This window comes from Buteo buteo, chromosome 9 (genome assembly GCF_964188355.1).
Source record: "Buteo buteo chromosome 9, bButBut1.hap1.1, whole genome shotgun sequence".
Lineage (NCBI taxonomy): Eukaryota > Metazoa > Chordata > Aves > Accipitriformes > Accipitridae > Buteo > Buteo buteo.
In genome coordinates this window covers 20,320,477-20,343,287 of record NC_134179.1, presented here as the reverse complement: position 1 = coordinate 20,343,287, position 22,811 = coordinate 20,320,477, and the positions used below count along the sequence as shown (strand labels likewise).

General features: G+C 44.7%; 1 protein-coding gene across 1 annotated transcript in view; it reads right to left on the bottom strand.

Moving 5' to 3' along the window:
• Positions 1-1,870: 1,870 nt before the first annotated feature.
• Positions 1,871-22,811, bottom strand: part of WDPCP (WD repeat containing planar cell polarity effector) — a 159,529-nt gene continuing 138,588 nt past the window's right edge. Inside the window, exons 17-20 of the mRNA XM_075036784.1 lie at positions 19,000-19,135; positions 10,880-10,980; positions 9,306-9,334; positions 1,871-2,978 (exon numbers count right to left, since the gene is read on the bottom strand). Of these exons, the coding sequence (XP_074892885.1) occupies positions 2,928-2,978; positions 9,306-9,334; positions 10,880-10,980; positions 19,000-19,135 (317 nt within the window). The 3' untranslated portion in view covers positions 1,871-2,927. The remainder of the gene's footprint in view (positions 2,979-9,305; positions 9,335-10,879; positions 10,981-18,999; positions 19,136-22,811) is intronic.

The window sequence follows — 22,811 nt, the reverse complement described above, 5'->3', positions numbered from 1 at the left end:
GCGGCGGCACTCACTGTCTGGTGCCCGGCTCCGGGAGCAGGCGCCGGCAGGATCGGGGGGCTTTTTTGGGCAGCCCGGCTGTGAAACAGCCACCTGGGAGTCTCGGGTGCCTCACGTCCCAAGCGAGAAGGCTGTTGGGTGCGCGGCTACGATTAGTATTATGCATTTTTAAATAGCATTTGCTGCTGCATCATGGTGCTGCACTGAGCACACCAGCAGCCCAGGGGCTGGTGCCACGGTGCCAAGATGCCGGTTTACCCTCCACAAGCCCAGTGAAGCTCCTGTCTCTCGTCCCAGAGCCGGCAGCTGCCTCCGCACGTAGGTGCCTGCTCCAAAGGCACGTGGTGCTTTCCTGCCTGTAAGTCAAGGGCCAGGATGTGGGGGTGGGGAAGAGGGGCAAAGGGGGAGAATACTACCTAGCTTGGGCTGTCGTTAGTTTTTAAGCTTGGTGCTTCACGGACCTGAAATAATTTATGATCTATTTGCTGTTATCAGAGTACTTGCTCTGAGTAGAGTCCCTGCTTGGAAAGCTTTGCTTTTAAACCTTCCGCATGTGGTCGGGAGCTGTGACAGGTGATGATTTGACCGCCCTTAGTGGTACCCGGCCATGCAGAGGTGGGCAGAGGCTGGGCAGGGCTCCTGCTGGCTGGAGTGGCCGACTGCCGGTGCGGGTGCAGGATGTGCTTTGGGGATGCAGTGTTATGGACGAGCATGAATTAAATTATTAAAAAATTATAAATTATAAGTTTCAGGAGATGTACCCACTAACACAACTTACTGCAGTTATTTTGTAGACAGCCTTTCTGGCAGGGCGCAAAGAAAAGAGATGATTACAGCTGAATAAGGAGCCATTGCACCCGACCATTTGTGGTTTTCACTGTGCTGACCTCTACATTAGCCAGTCACTGCTAATTCATGCACTTTGAGTAGCAATTAATGCACATAAAATCCCACATTGGTTCCAAACCTGTTTTGGATTTGTCAATAAAAACCTGCCGGTGTAACTCCCAGCCAAGGAACCTGCTATACTGGAGAGCTCTTCTTTCATGTTGTATGGCCGAGCACAAAAAGCTGCAGGGAAGGAGGAGGGTGAAAATGGTCAGAGGGCTGAAGCCTAAAGGAAAACATATGCCAGTTTCTAGTTAAACCCCTATTCAACACTTTTTTTTTTTCCAGGACAGACAGGACTTTTCCAAGAAAGCCATGAGGATTTTTTTTTTTTTAATGAAAAACTGCAATTTTAGGAAACGGCATTCTGGATCTTATGTACATTTCTAGTATCACTTCCTGTATATTTTTAAGCTGAAATCCTCTTAGCATGCAAAGTAAATAGATTATGATATACTGAAGGATTAAGAATCACTGTCTGGTGTCAGATTAATCCCTCATATAGACCATCACTTGTACTGACAGAAATATGGCTGCAATTCAGCAAAATAGCTGTACGGCGAAGCAATGCATGGCAGCGTCTTATGCAGAACAAGCGTGCGATCGCCGTGGTCTGTTGTTGCGCCGTGTGCATTTCAGAAATTAAATTTAAATCTATAGGACAATAAGGGTGCGCTCCCCTCAAAGTGCTGCACAAAGCACAGCCATTACAGACACAGCTCTGCATGGGGAGGCAATGCAGCAGCCTGCTCTGTTTCAAAGCTCTCTTTATTAATTTTTCCCTGTTGAGTGTACAAAACCCTATGCATTGCAGCCCATTTGCTCCCTTCAACCTGCAAAGCAAAAAGTCTCCTTTGAACATATTCATGGAAAGGTGCCGATTCGGATAAAGTGCCGAAATGGGTTGGGAGTTCTTCTGGTGCGATCAAAATTGCCTGTCGTGCAGCAGAAATTTAGCAGGATTTTGGCTTGTAGGGGAAAATGGCTAACCAACAGTGGGCACAAATATTTCATTTGGGTAAATGCAGAATTTTTGTTAATAAAATACTTCTAATAGCTTGTGTTGTTTTTTTTTTACATTGTGCTTTTATTTTCAGTCCATTCATCGTACAAATTTGTTCGTTGTACAAAACCGATTTCAAGAAGCTTGCTGGTTTTGGGTGGAATGGCTTTGGAACCACCCAATGCACCCCAGAAAGCTCAAGCTTAACTCACGCACATGCCTATGATAGCGTACAAAAATCTGTGTCCGTACATGCTGCACCCAATCAAATGGGGGGAAGAAAGACCTGCGACGATGCTCGCTCCTCTCTTCACCGTCATAAAAAAAACTAGAGGGCTGAAACAGGTTACGTTACCTTCTCAGTGCATTTTCTCTTCGTGGTTAGAGGAGGCAGATTAAAATCTGGACTCCAATGGAATGATGTTTAAGAGGCTCCGCGTCTTTTTTTCAAGGCAAAATAATGGTTATTCAACTAAGATGATATATCTAGATATGAAAATTGAGAGCATTCTTCGAAAAATGCTGCCGACTGTGAAAGGCTGCTCTTTCACAGAGGTATCCTGAGTGAAGATTTTATCTGCTGGTATCTCAATAGGACGGTTTTCAGAGCCTTAAGTGGAAATTCAAATCTGCCTCCAAGTGAAGATTGTTAAAATATATAGTGCATAGAGAATTACAGACTTTCTCCTGGGAAGTTTATGGATTCATCCAAGACCTCCACCCCCCAAATTTTTCAGCATTGCATTTGTACAGTAAATGGGGATCCCCAATTACTCGCTTTTTTGAAGTCTTTGAATGACACAATGAAGATGTCACCAAACTGCCCTCCATAAGCAGACATGGGGCAGTTTGTGCATGGACACGTTCGTGCTAACTCAGAAATAATTTGGAGGTCTAAGGGCAGCATATTTTCTAAGCCTGGTGTTTTGTCTTCTTCTAGGGGTCGGATCCAGGGCTGGCTGGAAGTTTGCTGAAAGGCTTTCTGTGAACTTCACCACCTCTGTGAGGTTTCCCCTACTTCGCTTTAGCAGTTCAGTCACACCAGCCCGAAGTGCACGACCTTGAGAGACCCACTGTTTCTGGTCTCCTGCAGGGGGAAAGACAGGCAGGATCAGACAGGCTGCAGGGACAGGCAATGAAGGATGGAAACACGGGTATCGGAAACACCATCCCAACCCAGGGAGAAGAGACAATTGCAGACACTCTCCCCATGTGGCCTGGGAATGGAGGATGCAGCCCGAAAGCAGTGGAAGCTGCCTTGTGGTTCAAGGTAAGGCACCTCTCCCCCTTTTTTAAGCCCCTTTGCAACTCCCCTCCCCTGCTGCTCTTGGGGAAACCAGGGGCTGCAGCTCCAGCGACACCGCTCTTGGTGTCCTCTGCGGTGGACACGGGGTTGGGATGCAAGGGGCTGGGAGCTGAGGCTCCGCGTGCCTTTGAGCCCCTTCCCCGGTGCCTGGAAGCTTATGGGCAAAAGTGAAACTTTAGATTTTTGTTACCTTTTAATTAAAACGCACTGCGAACACCACAAGGCTGGGTTAACGCCAGCGGGTAGCAAGCCAGGTTTTCAAAGTTACGTGGGGATAGCATTTTGCATTCCTCACACAAAGCATGACACGTGATTTAAGCACAAATTCGTGCTCCTCTTCCTGCGCTCAGTGCCTGTGCAGGGTGGAAACCCCAGCCCTCTGGTTTTGCAAAGGACTTCAGGATGGGGAGAAGATGTGCCACCAATAGAGGTTATTTCATAATGCAGGCTAGTGTGCCTGCGAAATGCATGAAATACTTTGCCTTGGAAAGTGCTGTAGTCTAGTGAGTCATTGCTTTCTTTTGAATTACAGATGAGTAGCCAGCCTTTCACGAAGCAAAGAAAAAACTAGGTGTGGAGCTGAAAACAAAGGGAAACGTGTGTTTGTCCTGTCTCAGAGGGCAAGACATGCTGGCTGGCGTGGGAAGGGGGGTGGGCTCGGCCCCAGGAGGTGGCTGTCAGGGCTGTGTCAGGCTGCGGGAGCGCTGGCGCGGGCAGACAGGACTCGTGAGTGACTCGCTGCTCCTTGACTGCCGGAAAAAGGAAAAAAAATTACCCTAACAACTCTTGCAGCTTCATAAGGAACCTTTACAGAGCAGCAGCTCCATCTCATGGCATGTGCATTTCACCACAGAGATAAAGATCACCCTCTGAAACAGCATTCCTGCGTACAACCTCCCTACCTCTGCACGGAGGGAGCAGTAACAGTGTGATGGCTCAAAATGAGCACTCTGTGGACTTCGAGTTTTGTTTCCAGCCCAGCGCTTGGCACTTCCCTTGCAGGGAGATAGCAGGACGTGTCTCTGCCACAATATGACCCCCTGTTCGTTCTCGGAGGTGGTTTGAAGATTATGAGAATGCATCCCCAACGGCCCATCTGAACCAACGCTTGCATCCCAGACCCCACAGCGTTATTCCAGTGCTGAAAACTCAAACAAACTGAAACACGGCTTCACCGCTGAGACTGCTGCTTAGGCAGGTGTCTTCAAGGAGGTTATGAGTTGCCTTACTCAGTAGCAGCCCTCATGGGGGGGCTGTGTGTATGTGCTTTGGGTTTTGGGTGGCTGCAAGCTTTCTGTGGGCTCTCCTTGCTCTCTAAATGGCACTTGTTGGAGGCTCCAAAAAATACGAAAGATTTTTTTTGCAGGGGAGCCACAGCAGTAAAGCCTGGAGGTGCAGCAGTGGCTGAAGGTAAGGGGTGGCTCTCTTTTCCCTAGAGCTGTGTCAGTGCCCGATGCAGAGGGGTTTCTGCTGGTGCTTGCTCTGGAGACCGAGGGAATAGGTGGGAAGGTGAAGGCAGGCTGGAGGAAAAAAGCCTCATGTTTGACCATTTAGAGTTCAAAGCTGTTTGGGTAGGTCCCTGTTGCTCAAGGCTCAGGGTCCTGAGTACATCAGATAGATACCTGACCCAGGTTCTTAGATTCACGATTTGTGCCTCTGTCTGGGGAGAGGTTAACAAGAACTCTCATCCCACACCAACCCAGTTCTGTAGACCTACCTAGTTGCCTTTTTTTTTTTTTTTAATACTTTTTTAAAAACCTATTTACAAACCTGTCTGGTCACACCACAGCAGACTTGGCGGTGTCGCGTGGGAAGTCTGTGATGTGGCATCAAGCTTGTAAAGGTGTTTAATGTTAATCAAAGACTGAAGAGCGATAATGACTGGAACCCTCTTCTGACATCTGCATCTTTTCTGATGTAGCACCCTGGCAATAAAAGCAGCTGTAATAATTTGGCAAGAGTTGATTTTCATAGCACAGGAAGAGGGCTGTCCAGGAACAGGGGAAGCCAGCACTGCAGTGCTGCTGCCTATGGTAATGAGCAGCTAGTCATCCAGAGAAGGAAAACATGAATATCCTGACAGAAGAGCATCCACTTGTGCCCTGGAGAGTTCGGATCGTGGGGCTTTGCATGGTAATGATGTGGTCCCGCTCTGGCAGGCAAAGGGAAGAGCGGTATGGGAAGGCACACCCTGTAATTGAAAAGCCACTAAGCCATCTTGGACCTGCAGGGATAGCAGTGGATGGAGGCAGTGGTTTGCTCGGTCTCCCCAGGTCTGAGGCAGAAGAGAGGATCCCTTTAGTCTCCTGGAGCAGGAAATACAGAGAAACCTCTTCCCCGCACTGCCATATCACTCCCAGGAGGCTACACTTTTTCTCCTGGGGATTATCCTCAAGGGCATGATGAAGGTGGGAAAGGATGAGAGTGGGAGAGAGAGGAATAAATGGAAGAGCCATGGGGAAGTATTTTAAACACCTGTTTGTTCAGGTGGAGACTGCCTGATTCCAGGCTGCAGGAATGGCTGTGTGGAAGGACATGCCTGTTGTTAGGATCCATAGGTACTGCTCCCTTTCACTGGAAATGCCTTGTTTCCCTTGGATAGCATCATATTGGACCTTTATGGCTGATAGGTATTTAGCTGAGTGATAATACATTAAAACAACCATTTGGTAGCCATAAGGCACCACTGGCTTCAGCATCTCAAATTGCCATAAATAAGATCAGTCTCCAGTCCAGAAAGGAGAGAGCAGTTGAGATTCACATTTTCCAAAGGGTCTCATTTGTACCGAGGTTGGTGATCAGGTTGTTTGGAGACTTAGTTTTGCTTCTCTAAGGCTGGGTGCTGCTAAATAGAGACTCTTTGAACCAACCTACATAGTTTGCTCAAGATTATCAAATCCCAGAATAACGCAGGCTGGGAGGGACCTCTGGAGATCACCCTGCTCAAAGCAGCAGGAGTAGCCTGGGTCTTGAGCAGCATGGCCCTCGAGGCTACCCTCATCTCATTTCCAGCCTTTCTTGGAAGACAGGACTGAACATGAACACCAAATCCTGACCCCACCAACTACTGCAGATGGGATGCATTCTTCTCATCTGCTTCGCCTCTGTTGTTTGAAGAGCTGTACCCAAACGAGCCACACACAGGGCAAGAAAAGCTGCAGCTTATCCTCACACCTCCGGCACCTACCTACGCTGTCCCCACCTTTGTCCCCAGTGATGGGATCCTCCAGCCAGCGCTGATCCCAAACCAGCTTGGCAAAGCCACGTAGTCTGCATTTGTCCTACCTGCGATCTGAGATGGACACAGCAGCCCTTGCCCACCATCGCCCATACACCAAGGGGCTGCAGTGGGAACACGTGCCCTGTGCTAACATAAGGCCACTGGCACTGCTGGGGGGGGATGCAGGCAGCCCCCGCGGTAGCACAGTCTTGCCTCTGAGCCACTTCTTACATGCTGTAGGGCTAATGCTTTCCTCTAGAAAACAAATCTTGTTCAACTACTTGAGCGTTGTTTGGCTGTGTGACAGCCAGCTGCTCTGGCAGGTGACTGGGAACATTTTGTTGCATGATCTTTACAGTTTCAGGGAGGAGAAGCTTCCTCATAGCTGAGAGTGGCAGCAAGCAAGGAAGACTCGTGTTATGGTGGACCTACAAAAGATAGGGTCCGTGTCGGATACAACCCCACTGAAGCCGCCATGGCCATTTGCACTGGGGATAGGTCACTTCTGACTCTAGCCTTTCACCAACAAACTGGCAGAGCGGGGCAAAGCAAATCCTCCATCTCACAGCTGCAGAGATCTTCCTGCAGAATTGACTGTGCAAGAAGGGCTGGGTTTTGGGTGTGCTTCCCTTGTGTGGCACCAAGCCCGGTATTGTGAGGGCTCCCTCTGAAGCAACGTGCGGGAAGTGGTGGTGGAGGGATGCCAGCCCAGGGGAGCAGAAGGGTGAAAGTGGGACCTCAGGGACAGGCTGTCCATCAAATGCTGGCACTGATGCAGCAGGCTTGTGGTGGTGTCCAGGTGTAGAGCTGGCTGACGGTGGGTTTGAGCTGGATTTGGGATGGGTTAAACTAAAGCCAGAGGTCAGTCCAGCTAGAAGGAGCTGCTCTGATTTGCTGGGTGCTGGTTCCTGCACTGGTACCCAACTGCTGCAAGACTTCATAATTTCCACATGCCATTAAAAGTCAGGACAGAACAGTGTTGGAAATGTATTCCCAGAAATGCAAAGTTAGTGCATGGATGGTTTTTCTACTCAAAAAAACCTGGTGTGCACAACAGGCTCCCCCTTACCCAGAAAGACATTTGCCTCTGCAGTCCAAGCACACATCAGAGCTGCTGCCTGCCTTCCCTCGGTCCCGTGAGAACCAGAGCAGCTCAGCGAGGATGGAGGTGCCCCATTTTCCTGCGCACAAGCAGCTCTGTGATGTATGGTGAAATCAGGGCACCTCCACTGGGGTCGCAGAGGTCACACTTTGACCCACCAGCTTTTAGCAATGGTGACCGCTCAGCTGCAGTAACTTATTGGAACCAAAGGATGCTTTAACCGCTCCCTTGTGTAAGTCCTTAATGATGTGATGACAAAGCTTTCTTCTCTGTTTCACTCTCATTATACAGCCTGTATGTTTGCGCTTGTGGATTTTATTGTGATAGTCCAGAGCTTTCAAATGAACTTCTCAGTTTATTAATTCAACTGCTTACGTGAGGACAAGGAGCATCTTACATGTAGCTCAGGGAAGGAGCAGTTAACTGCTGAATAATCCAGCTGCAAACCCAGGAGTCCCACCAATGTCTCCAGACAGTCACTGCTGCTATATTTTACTTTAGTCTGTATCCTGAGACCAGCAAAGCCATCGAAAGGCTGCTGGGGACATCCTTTGAGTACAGGGATTTCCCGCCAGCACGACCCTGACAAGGTGAACTCTGTCACCTGCTCCCCAGCCTTTCCCCATCCTCCACCCAGTGAAAATGTGCAGGGGCCCGCAGGAGGCTGCAGAGGTGGGGCTGGCGTGTGTTGTTCCCCAATGCTTTGGGACTGGTAGAACAGCTCTTAGAGCACGATTTTACTTGGCACGGGCTGGTTTTGTAATGAAAGAAATAAATAAGTGCCATCCTGCTCCACTGGGAGGTTGAAGCATTTCCTTTCCTTTTTTTTTTTTTTTTTTAAATGATCTGTTTGTACTGAGGCCAAACATTGAATACTTCGGCCTCAAAATAAAAGTTTCAACAAGAACTGTAATTGGGAGGAGGCTAAAATACAGGCATTCTTGTGCTTTCATCCCTGCTGCTGCGAGACAGCTTTTATTTATTTTATTTTTGTTTTATTTTATTTTATTTTATTTTATTTTATTTTATTTTATTTTTTCCTTTAAAGTAGAACTGAAGGGCTGTGTTGGTGCTGCATGCTGCTGACTCATCAGCTCTGCAGACAAGATTGCCCTATGTATATGCTCTATACGCACCCCCACCGACACCCAACCACCTGGGGCACCAAACTAGGCTAAGAAGGAATGTCCCTACGGGAGATGGGGGTAGCTGAAGGATCTGGGGGACGGGGTAGGGTCTCCCTGCCCACATGGAGGTCTTTTCCTCCTCTCCTGCCCCAGTGAGCTTCTCGCAGGCTGGAAGTGCGCAAGTGCCCGAGCCAGCTCGGGAGAGGGAGGAGGACATAGGACTGGAGGCTGGCGGTGGGGGAGGGGATGGTCCACCTTTTTTGGCAGCACCTTGCAGTTAAATCAGCTTAAAGCAATCATGAAACCGTACGGTAGTATTTCACTCCTCTTTACTGTGGTCTCACTCTTGAAAGTGCCAATACGAGCGCTGGCTAGTTTGTGTAAGATGAATGTGGATAGAGGACAATAAATTCTTTCTTAGGTCCCATCCAACAGGCATTGGATAATAATAATTTTTGACTTTCATGCGCTGTGCTCAATTCAAAGCTGCAGACGAAGCCCTGCTCTAGCAGTGTGTTATAGGAGCATTTCTACCAATTTCAGCAAGAGCCCTGCAGGCAGACAGCTTGCAGGGACAGGCTTGGGGAGTTTCAGGAAGCTGCAAAATAGAGTAAATAATAATAAGCAGAAATAAAAAAAATAAATCAGAAATGGGTTACCTGCTCTGAAGGAACTGCTCTCAAATTTCCTTTAAAAAAAAGAGAAGATCACCATGTTATTTACACTCCGTTTAACTTGCTGAAAAACCCAAACAAACAATGGTATGGTATTAGGTAACTCTTTCACTTTTTTGATGGGACACAGCTATTTTATATCCTGTTATTCAATGGATGAATTAAAATATTTAATATATTGCTTATTCAAGTCTATACATGTAGGATATGTGTATTCCCTCAAACACTAAACCAAGTTAAAGCAACCATGATTTTTGCAGATAGGGCCCTGTGGAGACACAAGGCCAGCGATGGATCAGGGTTCCCACATTGTCCCAGCTTGGTGGGGAACTGTTGCAGGCGTGGGATGCGCGTGGTGTGACAGAGCTGTGGCTGCAGCACACCTCTCTACCTGCAGCAGGGTAGCTGCGGGGTGGTGGAACTCACTACAGGCTGCCTGCCTGAGTGCTTGTCTTGTGTCTCAGGAGGGTTTTGTAGCCCGTATGCTGTCAGGTTGCTGCTGGAGGTGCTTGAGGATGAGGCTTCGTGTTACAGCTTGAGCTGAATTAACAGCTGCCAACATCAAAAAGAAGTCCTGCTGCAGGCAGTGTGCTTCTGCCCCTCACTTGGTGTTGTCTGTGGTGTCCCTTGATCCCCAGGCAAAGCAGTTTGGTTCAGGGGATGGACAAAAGCCCATGGGAAAGAAAACAAATAATTTTTTTGGTTGGGTTAATATGCTGGTGGCTCCCTGTGTGAACCCATGAGCATGGGCAGAAGGCGGTGGTGAGGGGGAAGCAGGACCTTCTTGTTTTGATGGTGGCAAGCTGCTAGTTCAGCTTCACTGTAACATGGAAGCGCACCCATAGCTGGCTTGTTTGAAACTATCTATTTCAGTTGTGGCTATAGGAACTGCAGTTACACCTTGACTTTCTGTGTCACTGCGCCTGGAGACTAGCTCAATTTCTACATACCTGTCAGTATAGTGATGGGACACCCGGACAAGGCGGAAGATAAAAGTCCTCGTCTCACCCCTTGTGCAAATACTCCTACATATCCCTGCCTGGCTGACTTTACAGGACGAATCTTTAACCATGACTTTCTCATGCTAGACTACTCCTCTATTATACTGTTGCAGCACTATGCCTCTTCTATCATGGAGATACCAAACACTGCTGAAGGAAGATGGCCGCGTCCATTTACACCAGAACACCCTGCAGAAGTAGTGTAAAATGCTGCTTCACAAGCCATGTAACTGGTGAGGCTCTGCTGCTGCCATTGCACACTGAATAACAGAGCAACAATGACTGAAACTAATAAACACTTTGCCTGTCTTAGTTAAATGATGAATAGCGCTGCAAGATAAGGAGATTCATATGATCAGTTGATTTATTCTACGTTGCGAGAGCTGGTAGCCGAGTCTTCATGCCTCTCCCTGCTAGGTATATGCAAACCAAGCTCACACTGCAATGCCACTGCCTTATTTTTCTTCCTAGATCCAGGTTCTTTTTCAAGATACCAATCACCTTTATTTCTAACCTCATCCCCTTGTGCATATTTGAAAGAGAGACTCATTCACTTACCTTCCTGACTACTGGACAAGGGTTTCCCTGTTAGGGAGGCAGGGTGACAATCCACTCCCGGCTTATGCTCGGTGTCCTCTGCCAGTCTGCGGCTGGTGGGTCTTTGAAAACAAAACAGAAGTGATAGGAGGGGAGGGAGCACGGACTGAAGAGTTGGGGAGACACTGCATATCAGAGCAAAGCTGTTTCATTTGTTTTCTATCTTTTCAAGTACACAGCAGCCTGCGCAATCCCCTGGCTACAAACTGTAGCTCTTTTTTATCAGATGCCAGTACGTTTGTTGACTGAGTGTCACTAGGATCACTCATTTGGCCGTGCAGTTGCTCCAGCACCATCCTGTCATTCAAAGATGCAGTGTAAAGCTGGTGTTTTCTGGAGCAATTAAAGTTTTGTTAAGCAGGACAGGCTGGGGATGTGCAACACATGTAGCAGGTGCCTGGCACTGTGGCAGCCCTGCATAGAGGTGGTTGGGCGGATGCCGGGAGAGGAGGATGTCAGACCCAAAAGGCAGTGCTGATTTTCTGTGATTTTTGCAGTTAAACCCTGTTCCCACACCACTTCCATCACTGAAATCCAAGCTGCAAAGGAGCTGCAGGGAGGAGAACACCAGCTATGTGTTATGGAAAATGCATGGATGGATTTTTTTTCTTTTTTTTTTTGGTTTTGCTAGTCTCAGTTTCTTCACTCATCATTAATCTCTGCTTACGTAGGTGTGTGGCAAGGCAATCCATTCCCAAGGCAGTGGAACTGGAAATTTGGAGGTCATCTTGTGCTATCCTGGCTTGCCAACTCACTGCTCGTCCTGCCGTATGCAAACTGCCAAGTTCCCAGCGAAGTCCAAGGGAGCGTTGCCTTCAGCAAGAATGAGTCGAACAGGGAAAATAAACCAAGCCTCTTATGCCAGGCCAACTGGGAACCCCTTTGGGGGGGATTGTCCTCACTTGGGTGGCTTTTCCTCCTCTGTGGATGTAGTCATGTTTGACTCAAGTAGCGTTTTACTCAAGGGTGGCTTTCAGATATGACAGCAGTGTAGTTGTGAGAATGAAAGTGTGAACGTTTTTGCGTGGTACCCAATTTGTTAACTGCCACAGTGTGAAATCTCGCTTGGCTTTGATAATACAAATAATACATTCCAGGCATAAAAAGCCCTTTATTACTGATGAGAACCTAAATAATTAAAGAAAAAGCTCAGATTTTGCCTGTACCTTTGTCTTCACACTACCAGTTGGGCGATAGCTATGCAAGCAGCTGGGCATCTGTAAAGCAACTAAAAGCAACTCTCCTCATCAGCTTTCCCGAGACATTTTTAAGCTGCAGTAATGCAACTCTCCCATCACACTAAGCTTTATTGGTTCAGCAAAAGAAACTAAGAAACTTCATTGGAGACCAGATTATGCTGGCTGCAAAAACGGAGGGATTCTTCTGCTCTTCGACCCCATTATCTCCTCTGTAGTGTCTTGATCAGCTTTCTTACACACAGCCTCGGATTCTGCTGAGACCTGCAAATTGCTTTTTTGGCTGCCAAATTGCCATAACCCTTCTATTTTTATGTTTTAAAAGAGCTTAAAACCCTCCATCCTCTTTGGATGTGTCTTTAAAATTGACCAGTACTGGGAGGATTTCATGTATATCCAAAGGCTTAGAAGAAGATGTTACCTCTACCGAGCTTCTAGTTTTACAGTCAACAGACATGAAAAGCCCAGCGGGGATAAAAGGAACTTAACCAGTTCTGTCTAATGCATATAAATCTACCTAAGAGCTCAAGGCACTGGAAGTACTCAATGCACTACATTTATCTGAGTCTAAGATACAGAAATGGGTCTTCAGCCCACATGCCACATGTCCTAATTTGATGCCAAGTTAATATGAATTAAGAGACTGAAATGAATAAACAAGGTCAGTCTGGGCTGGGCCAAGTTGAATCAATGTAAAATAATTGTCAGTATTTTCTGTCAGCAACACTGGTTTATCTTGGCTGGGGATTCTCGGCGCTATAGATTATAAAATGTTTTCAGTGGAACAGTTGGCAGACATTTTATTGATTTTTCTTTGTTTTGTGAATGCTGGAAAAATTTCCATTAAGTATACACGCTGCTCATGTGACGAAGCCAAATTGCTTTTTCAAACTTTTCTTTCTTCAAGTGTGCTAATGTGTTAATACGTTAGCAATCTAATTTAATCAAGAGGACCTTTGTCTGGAATCAAGAGGCCACAGAGCACACCTCGATGCATCTTGAGTACTTATGGGCTAATAAGAGTTAATTTTGTATTTTCAAGGTGCTGTACGCACACTGACTAATTAATTTGCCCAACACCCCTTTGAAGTTGGTAACATATTATCTCCATTTTACAGATGTAGAAATTAAGAGTGCAACTTTGCACAGAGCCACACATATTTGCCCACTGTCACATTCTCGATGCACATGAAGCTCCTGTTGCCTTCACCCGGGCTAAGCAATGGCAAAGAATGAGAAGGGAGGCTGCAGCAACGGGGCAGGATTGGCACTGCTGAGCTGACAGATCCCACTTCTGTGATGAATTTCCTACACCACATCACCACATCCCTGCAGCATGCCTCTTAATAGAGTTACTTTGGAACTGAAAATTGCTAGGACAGATAGAGCAGCTTGTAGGATTATGCCTGGACCTGTGGCAGACCGTATTTCTTGGCCTATATTCCTGCTATTTTAAGACCAGGTTTGCTTCCTGGTTAAAGAGGACTTTTGAAAAAGATAATTGATGGTGGAAGAACAAACAGAAGTGCCGTAATAGTGATGAATACTTATTTTGTTTAATTGCATGAAACAGTGGAGTAAGAGTAGGAAATCCATTTAATGTTTTTTTTATTATGTGACACACAAAAGGGGATTCAGTGGGATAACTCTAATTCTCTCTTTACACTGATTTAATAACCAACATATACAGATATGAAAGACTGTCATGCAGTTTTCTCTTAACGCTTCCTGAGGTTTGATCAGTGATGCTACAGATTCAAAATACATGCTTCTGAGCTTAAATAAAAGCCTTGTTGAGAAGTAGAAAAGTATTTTTAAGTACATAAGCAAGAGGAAAGTTTTATGATAAAAACCACTGTGATGACATATACTTTTGCCTTCTATCCTAATCACTGGTATTAAAATAAGAGATATCCTGATTAAAATAGGAATAGTTTTGGTTTGGGGGATGGGGACAAGTTAAATGGATAATAAGCTAAAAAAACTTCCAACCCAGCTTCACACACATCCTGACTCTACCAACAAATGCAAGATATTTAAACCCACACTGCATTATGGTAAGGAAACAGAATGACACACTGTTGAGGAGGAAACCCACACTGCAGTTACCAATGCCAATGGCAGAGGAGCGAGTGCAGCCATAGCTCTGTGCTGACTCTTATGTGCCAAACTCTGACATAGTCACAGGCAATCACTAGTTGACTCATCCAGAAAAAAGCTGTCCCACAGGGAGCCAGTCAGTTACTTTAATGCATTGCCAAGAGGATCAGTATGCTACCTTGGTCCTCTGAACAACAGCGTCCATACCTTCTGAAAATATTTTCCTCATTTACAGGCAGCAAAAAGGTTATGCTGATCAAAATGTTTCCATAAATAGATAACAAGAACAATGAGAGGACAAGAACTGCTAGATTATAACATATCTGACACTTGGAAGGAGAGAATGGCAATGGCCAATAGCAAATGTAAGCCAGAGATGAGAGCTTTCTCTTGTAAAATTATGCACTGGACTGTGCACTGTTGGTGGTATTTAACTGTCCTGTTCATGTTAGAGTGAAAGAAATCATGCAGCAAACAAAATGACTCTGTCTGGAGTGTTGTCCTGAAATCTTTATTGCCCATAACTTACTCTGTGTGTGTGTGCATAGTTTGGAAAGTTGACTGCAGTTCTCCTCTGACAGCCACACTATTGCTACTTTCATAAAATATCATGGAGGTAAGCCAATTTTCTCTGTCTGTAAAACATATTTTAGTTTCAAACTAAGTTCTCTGCTTTCTGACTGTCAAGCCAAGAAGAAAAGCCAGACTTTGCCTAGAATAAGTTCTCCAGGAAATAAAAACTTGAGACTATTTTATGAATTATTATTTTGGTTCCAAGCTTTTCTGTCCCTGTCTCCATCCCAGGCTATGGTTTTTGTTTCTAGGCAAAGGAGATGATGACGTGAAGAGTTAATTGAAGTGATTTGTTAATCATGCAGCCTGAAAACTGGGCTTCTGTTACATATATGCAGATGTCAGGGTCCCTGAAGGGCGTCAGTAACAAGGTTTATTAAGTTAAACAGAAACGTTTTCTGCTAGTCTTTACAGGGCCCTTGCCCAGGGCTTCTGCCTAGGTGTAATTCATGAAATATGCCTCAGCTGTCCCAAAACAAAGGTTCTGTCAAAGTTGAAATACAAGAAAGAAAGAAGTCTGGGTATGTGCTGGAGATGAGCTTCCAGAAACTTGGGTGAGATGCAGATTTGGGACATTATCTGGGTCTGACAGGGGTGATAGTGTTAGAAATGCAGTAATATGTAGGTTAATTGATTTCATGGGTTTGGTGTGACTAGTTGGTACAAAGATGTAAAGCCAAGGCAGACAACAAAAGACTCTGGGAAAGAAGAAAGAGCAGTCGTGAATACTCTTGCTGAACATCTGCAAAGTCCCGTCATGGTGTCTTACAAAGATTAAGGGAACCACTGCTACCCAGAAGATAGCAGAGCCTGGGAATACTTGAATTCATGCAGGCCAAGTGCACGAGTGGTGCTACTGGCTTTGTGTGACTTTCAATTAACTTGTACAGAAAAGGTTATGGTGGTTTTATTGCAAGATTAATGACACTGAACACTGATGCTCAATTTGCAAAGAACAGATTGATTTTAGGTTGGAAGGGAGCTCTGGAGGTGATCCGGCCCAATGCTCTTCTCGAACCAGATTCAACTGTTCAGTTAGATCCAACTTCAAGTTTGCTTCAGCTCAGGTCTGTGACCCAGCGAGGACTTGTGCAGGATAACAACAGAAATGAACCATCGGCACTGGTGAGCATTTGGAAGGTCAGAAAGAGAGCAGCAGTACATTCCCTCACATTGAACTTGGAGCAACACTCCAGAGCCCAGATCTGAGCTGACTCTTGTCATATCACCAGCAAGGGCATTTGCTGTAGGAAGTCATGGTATGCCAACATGCAGGGAATGCAGCAAACAGAAGTTAAAGGCTAACCTTGTTCCCCAGACTACAATCAAGTCCTCAGAGACAGTATCTCAAGGATTTAAATGATGCTGAGGAGATAAATCAACAAGTTGCCTACAGTAATACATATAAAGCATGGCTGAAGTGACTTGGCCAAGACAGGAGGCTGTATTGTGCATGGGGTTAGGGAACAGAGAAGAAGAGTAGTAAATCTATTACAAAAATGGAATTTTCTTCTGTTTTTCTTGAGGGGAAAGACTTCAGAAATAAATAGGAAATGATTCAAGACGTACATTTATCTCACTGGTGAGCAGAATACATAAACACCGAAGACTAGTGTTAAACAGCATGAGAAATGGAGAAAGTCAATAATGAAACAAAAAATGACCAAGCTAATGAATGACAAAGGGCCTTTACAGGAGACAGAATGTGTCCTGATTATTGATTTTGAAACTGCAGGTAGTGGTTGGAGGCTGGGAAGAAGTGGACAGTGGAAATGTCAGATATGAATTTGTGATGTGGAAATCAGTTAGAATAATAATGTTGCTGTGCACTACTAAGACATTCAGCTGCAAGCACTATACAGCTGCGATTTCATAAACTTCACTGCGTTTTAGTAAGGTGTTGGCGCCATTTTTCGAGTTAATTCACTGAGGCAGCAGAAAGCAAATATGATTTAATTTTGGGTTCACGTGTTGGATTGATTTAAAGAAATTTCCTCACGTGTTGCGTAACCATCTATCCATTATAAACTGTGTCCTCTGCTCATGTCTCAGATTAGGCAGCCAAATCTCTAGTAATGCTGGAATAGCTTGGCCAGAGAGATGAAACATTACAACGACTGCAGAACTGAGAATGTCCGTTTATGTAGGTTCCTAACACTGAAAACCTTTCTTTCTTTAAACAAACCTCTTCACATGAAGAAGTCTGATGCAGACTTGGCAGCAGACGTATTGTAGAAAACAAACTCTCTGAAACTGGAGGCAAAACGCAAGCCACAGTTATGTGCTTGTAACCATCTGTGGGTTTTTTTAAGCACAGAGAAGAGGTTGTCGGAGTCACCTGTGCCTCAGCAGGTGACCTTCCTAGCCAGCTGGTGTTGTCACAGGGAGTGCCTTTAAAACTCAAATTCGTGTTGGCAGGCTTCAAGCTGCTGTGGCTAGCCAGGGGTGCTGTGAGAAGTTTTCTTCCACAGCTCTGCAAGAGGCCACCAAAACATCCAGCCTCTGGAGGAGGTCAGCTGCAAGCACTGGGTGTCAGCAGGCGGAGGAGCTGATCGCGTGGGTGGGGAGCTTGCTTTATACTCACCAACCTGGCAAGAGGCAAACAAAAGCCTCAGGAAATCCCAGCAGTTTACGCAGCTCCAGTGATTGCAAGGAGCCACTCGTAAGGCTCAGCAACTTTTGGTGGCCCACCTGGGCAGGTGCAGGCAAACATGGTCAAGCCAGGAAGCCCAGGAGTAGGAGTAAAGTTGAACTCTGCAGTCTCTCTCCCAAGATGCCTGATGAAGGCAGACGTGGGACTGCCAGAGATGTGTGAGTCATATCAACCTCCAAAAGGGAAAAGGTGAGCTGAAGGGAGGATAGTGTGTTTATACCTTGGGATCAGAGGCATGTTGGGATTAGTCTCTGCTCTAGCGCTCTGTTAAAGGAGCTCCTTTTATTGGAGCACTTGGAAAGTCCTCTGTAAATATAGTGTCCAGCATGATCTTACTGTCTTTATTGTTTGGCCATATCAATACGGTGCTATCTCCATCCTGAAAGTTAGGACAGAATAATTATGCACTGTATTTTTAAAAGCAGGCCCCATCTCCAAATCCATTAGATAGCTCTGAAAGCTTTAGGCAGTGTTCTGTATCCTAAAAGTTGTAGGCTATGTACAAAATAAATATTTCACTAGTGGTGTGCAGCTGGTATAATAGATATTATATCCAATACTGCAAAAGCCCAATCTCTTTATGTGAGGAAAGACAGAAAACTAGGTAATATACAGATGTCCAGAAGGAGAAAGAAATGTGTTTCTTGCCCACATGAAGAGTGTTCAGCATAGTTATATACAAATGGTTGGGATGATTTGTCAATGTGAAAGTTCAATGTTTTACTCACACTAGATTTACTAAAAATGTTCCCACATAAAATAGGCATAGAGAATAAAAATAAGCGCATCTGTAGACTCACTGGGAACAAGCAATTGTTTCTTTTCTATCAAGAATGCATGAAGAAAAATAAAAGAATTAAATGTTTTTTTAATCCTTGCAGAAGAGCTGTTTCATTCTAATTTCATCCGTTGCAAGGTGGTGTGCTGCTTCACTAGCAACAAAAGCATTGAAAAAAACCCCAGTCATCAGACCTGTTGTTTCTCTCATAATAGGTAAGTTTCAGGTTTTAATCAACTTTGGAAGAAGGGCACTCTCAAAAGATCATCCCAGGGATTTTGATCACAGGCTAGTGACGAGCTTACAGAAATCTGTAAAGATCATGTTAGGTTTTAAAAAGTTCTGTTTGCCACCTGTAACTGTTAATTTGCTGCATTTTCATTGCTGTGTTTCTCCCTTCTGCACATTCATCAAGGAAGGCTCCATTTGCCCAAATGGTTTAATTAAAAAATGGTTGTGCTAGTGCATATTAAATGCCTAAAAACTCTCTATGTTTCTGGAGATTGCTTTGTGTCCATGACATGTCCTTTTGGCTTCCAAGTTTTACTTAGTTCCTGCTTTGTGTCTTAATGTTTTATTGTGTTTACAGTCACGATGCAGATGACAACTGAGGTTGTCAGGAAAGGTCAGAATATCAAACATAAATTTCAGAAGTATTTTAGTTATTTTTTCTCCCTTCCCTTCCATTTTCTGTTATGGAAATACAGGATTTTCCTTGGCCTTATGAAACATCTTTGACAGACACAGAAGTTGCCCGGGTGCCCTTTCCTGTGCCACTCACCTGCAGGACCAGCTCTGTGCTGACGGTCCGATGGCTGGACCAGGAGCAGGCAGGTCACGCTCTCCTCCCTGTTCTGAAGTTTGGTCAATGAAAGCTTCGTGAGATGAGTCTTCTTTGTCTGACGGCCCCAGAAGTTCTGTTAAGATGAATCAAGATAAGATATCAGGCTTAGTTAATGTCAAAGTACCAAACAAGCTGCTGACTGTTTGCCTTAGATGTCAATAAGGACAAGGGTGTCCTCTCTTGTAACGGATCAAGTTGAATGGAAAACCATATGCTTATACAGTTTTCACCCTTGACTCTTGCCCTTGAAAAGGAGGCCAAGTAGCTAACAACCAGCAACAATAACACGTCCAAGTGTTTTTGGAAGGGAGGGAGTGAGTGTGTGTTGGCTTTAGTTAGCAAGGAGGAAATGCCTTCTCTAAATTGTCAACTACAGAAGGTCTAGCTGGCTGCCAAAGGCTGCTGTGTGTGAGTATTTCACTGTTGCCATACGGATCCAAGTCTGACCAGCTGGACTCTTCCCCCACAAGGGTATGTGTAACTCCTTCCTTTAAAAATAAAGACTTTCCTTAGCTTTGTTTCAAAATATTTTGGTTCACAACCAAGACCTGAACTCTTCAGGCAGGTGAAGGAGAGGCTTTCAATTCCCAAGTTCCAGTCTGAGCCCTTCGGGGAAGGAAATTGTTTGAAAATACCTGAGCCACCAAAAAATATAGAGGAGGAATTGCATATTCTAGGTGTGAGACTTAAAATAAATAAATAAAAAATATAATCAAACCCCAGGCTAGCAGAGTTTGGATTAAGGAAAAAAAATCCTGTTACAGATAAAGACTTTAAAAGATTTTTCTCAAAATCGTAAGAACCTTTTGCGTTTTTTCTTTTTTAATCCTGTTTTTCTCCCCTTGTTCTCTGCCTTCCCGGCTCCTGTATAAGCTAATCTGCACGATACCCATGGCAACACCACGGGCAGTGCAAAGAATATAATGCTCTTGCGAGCGCTGCCATACTGCTAGTTTACATTTTGGCCAGAGACCCAGAATGCTCACCAGCTTAGGAGGGCAAATCTACTTGTAAGCGTTTCTGAATCTCCGAGTACTAAAAAGCGAATGCTGTTAAGATTGCTGCAGACTATTTCTACTCTTCATGCTACCTAAATATTATTAGCATCTGCGGTGCGAGAGAGGGTGAAGTGTGGCAACCAATTTGGCTTTTTCAGGTAACTGATATTCTCCGTCTGGGCTGCCGTTTGCCACACATGGAGAAACGTGGGGAATTGCTGAAAACAACCAACTCGTTCAGAGGCAACACACCTTCAAGCACGCACACCACGTTACAATAAATAAAGGAGCTAAACTGGCCCTCGTACAATTTCTCCTCTACCTGGAATAAAAAATCCAAAGAAAAAAAAAGGAGGGGAGAAAAAAGGTGTTCAAGCAATGCTCTACGTTTAGGAAACGTGACTCAAGGGCAAGTAAAGTAGGTTTCTCTGGAGATCTCTTCTTGGAGCCTGTTGCAGAGCGAGCAGCCGAGAGAAGGAGGGGAGCAATACAGAGAACTCACAAAGACACAGGAGAAACTGCTTTTGATATGCGTGAAGAACTCTGGGAAAGGGCTTAAACAAAATTCCTGTTGATGTGTGTGGAGGCAAAATCCACCACACCTCTCGTGGGACAAACTTTGACAGCCTCTGCTTGGGAACACAGCTCTCACTGCCATGCTTCCACCTGCAAACGGAGTCTTTGGTCCTGAAGAGCTTCCCTCTTCACTTGGTCTTAGCTTTTGAGGGAAATGTTTAACCTTTTAGTTTGCTAAATCTCAAAGCTAAGACTTACAGTGTGAGGTCAAGCTGGTGTAATCAATCTTTTCTTATCTTTTTTTCTTTTTTCACCTACTCAGTAATGTCTAAGGTCTATGTAACCTAAAGTTACAAATTTTCACCAATATATGATGATCATGGCTTCTCTTTAGACGTCACTCCTGAGGCTGACCTAGCTCCAAGGAGCAGTGGCATTTCAAAACGTAAAACACTGAGAGATGCCCAGAGAGGAGTGTTTATTGAGAAAGGAAACAAAATAGGATTGGGTGAGCTTTGTCTTGATCTCTTTCCATCATACTACTAATTTGCATTTTCTCATACCTGCTGACAACCAGACCTGAATAAATCACAGCCCTCTCACGTCCATCACTTCAGTGTAAGTCACGCATGTGCTCTGGGTAGGACCTAGCAGTTTTGCAATGTGGAGTGGGCTACAATCTGGATGTATTCAGTCCTTGTGTGGCATATTTTGAATACATGAACACTATGAGCAATTATAACCATGGCTGTTGACTTTGATATTTTTGCGCTATGGATGCAGCAAAGCTACACCTTGTTAAATAATGCTACTGATCCATAGGAACCTCATGGAAAACAGAGCAGTCTGTCATATGCAAGCACACTTGTAGCCAGTAATGGGGGATGAGGGGGGTTCTTACCCAAGGGAGTGCAAAAAGATTTCTTTGCACTTTCATATCTAAATTAAATATCTGAAACTGACCTCAAGTTACAAGGATTGAACCTATTCTAGTCTGGGTATACAGCTGCGGTGTTGCAGAAGAACATTAGATAGGATCAGATGCCAGGAGTGGTTTAAAGCCACAAAACCATCAGATATGAGCTCTAGAGTAAAGAAATAAACGTTTTTGTTGTGGGACACTGGACTGTGTTGCCTGTGAAAAGTGCTACAGCAGGAAAAACAAATGCACAAGGAACACTGTTTAAACAACACAGCCCTTCCCAAATCAGAGGCAACATATCCCACATTTAATTATAAAGGGAAGGATTTTGGCAACAATGCCATAGAGCTGGGAGAGGGTGGTGGTCCTCACATCTAGATGAGGGCTCTGGTTAGGCTTTGGTGCTTAATAAAGACTTGACTTTGTGCTAGCATTGGAGGTATCACAAGTTGCACCCAAGATTTCATATTCAGGTAATCTGGGATCTTCCTTTGTGTTATTGCACAATAAACTCTTGCTGGTTTTAATTTTAACCTAGTATTTGCTTATCATGTTAGAAACTGGGGATGTGAATCTGAATTTGAATTTTAAAAACCTGAGAGTTGGTATCATAGCTAACATTGTTTTTTGATCATTGAAGTAATTTATCAGATAAAATAATATGAATTATATTGTGCCAAAAATCTTTATCTACAAAATCCCATTTGTCATGATAAATATTAGGATAATGTTGTCCACACACAGCCGTACAATGCACATTCTGCATTTCCAAAATTTGCTGATAGCCACTATTGCTATGTCTAGTGCCTGTCTGAAATAGCCAAATACGTTTCTTTACAAGTCCACTAAAATTTTTCCTACGCTTTAATGAACAGGATGCTCTCTGAACATCATAGGCACCTGATGAGCTCTCGTGCCTTCCCTGTTTATATATGTGTCACTATTTAACCATATCTATTCTCTTTTGGATCTGTGTTTGCAAATCAGAAGCTGTTTCCATTCTCCAGTATCGTCCACTGGACCTTCAGGGATAAAAATGCATTTTAAAATGTGCAATCCTGCGGCAAAATGAAAATCTTCTTTTAATATTGTTTGCAAAATTGACAGCTCTACTTAACAGAAGCCATTAAATTATTTACAAAGTAGCAGCTGCTCTTGTAAAAATATAGCCTTTTTTGGGCATGAAAAATAAACTAGTTGATAACCAAGAGATAAGCCATTTGACTTCTTCTTTGTGTGCCCTGCATGGTATGCAGAGCCAATTCTGTACAATCTGATGTTTACAGAGCAATCGTAATGTACGACCTCCTTAG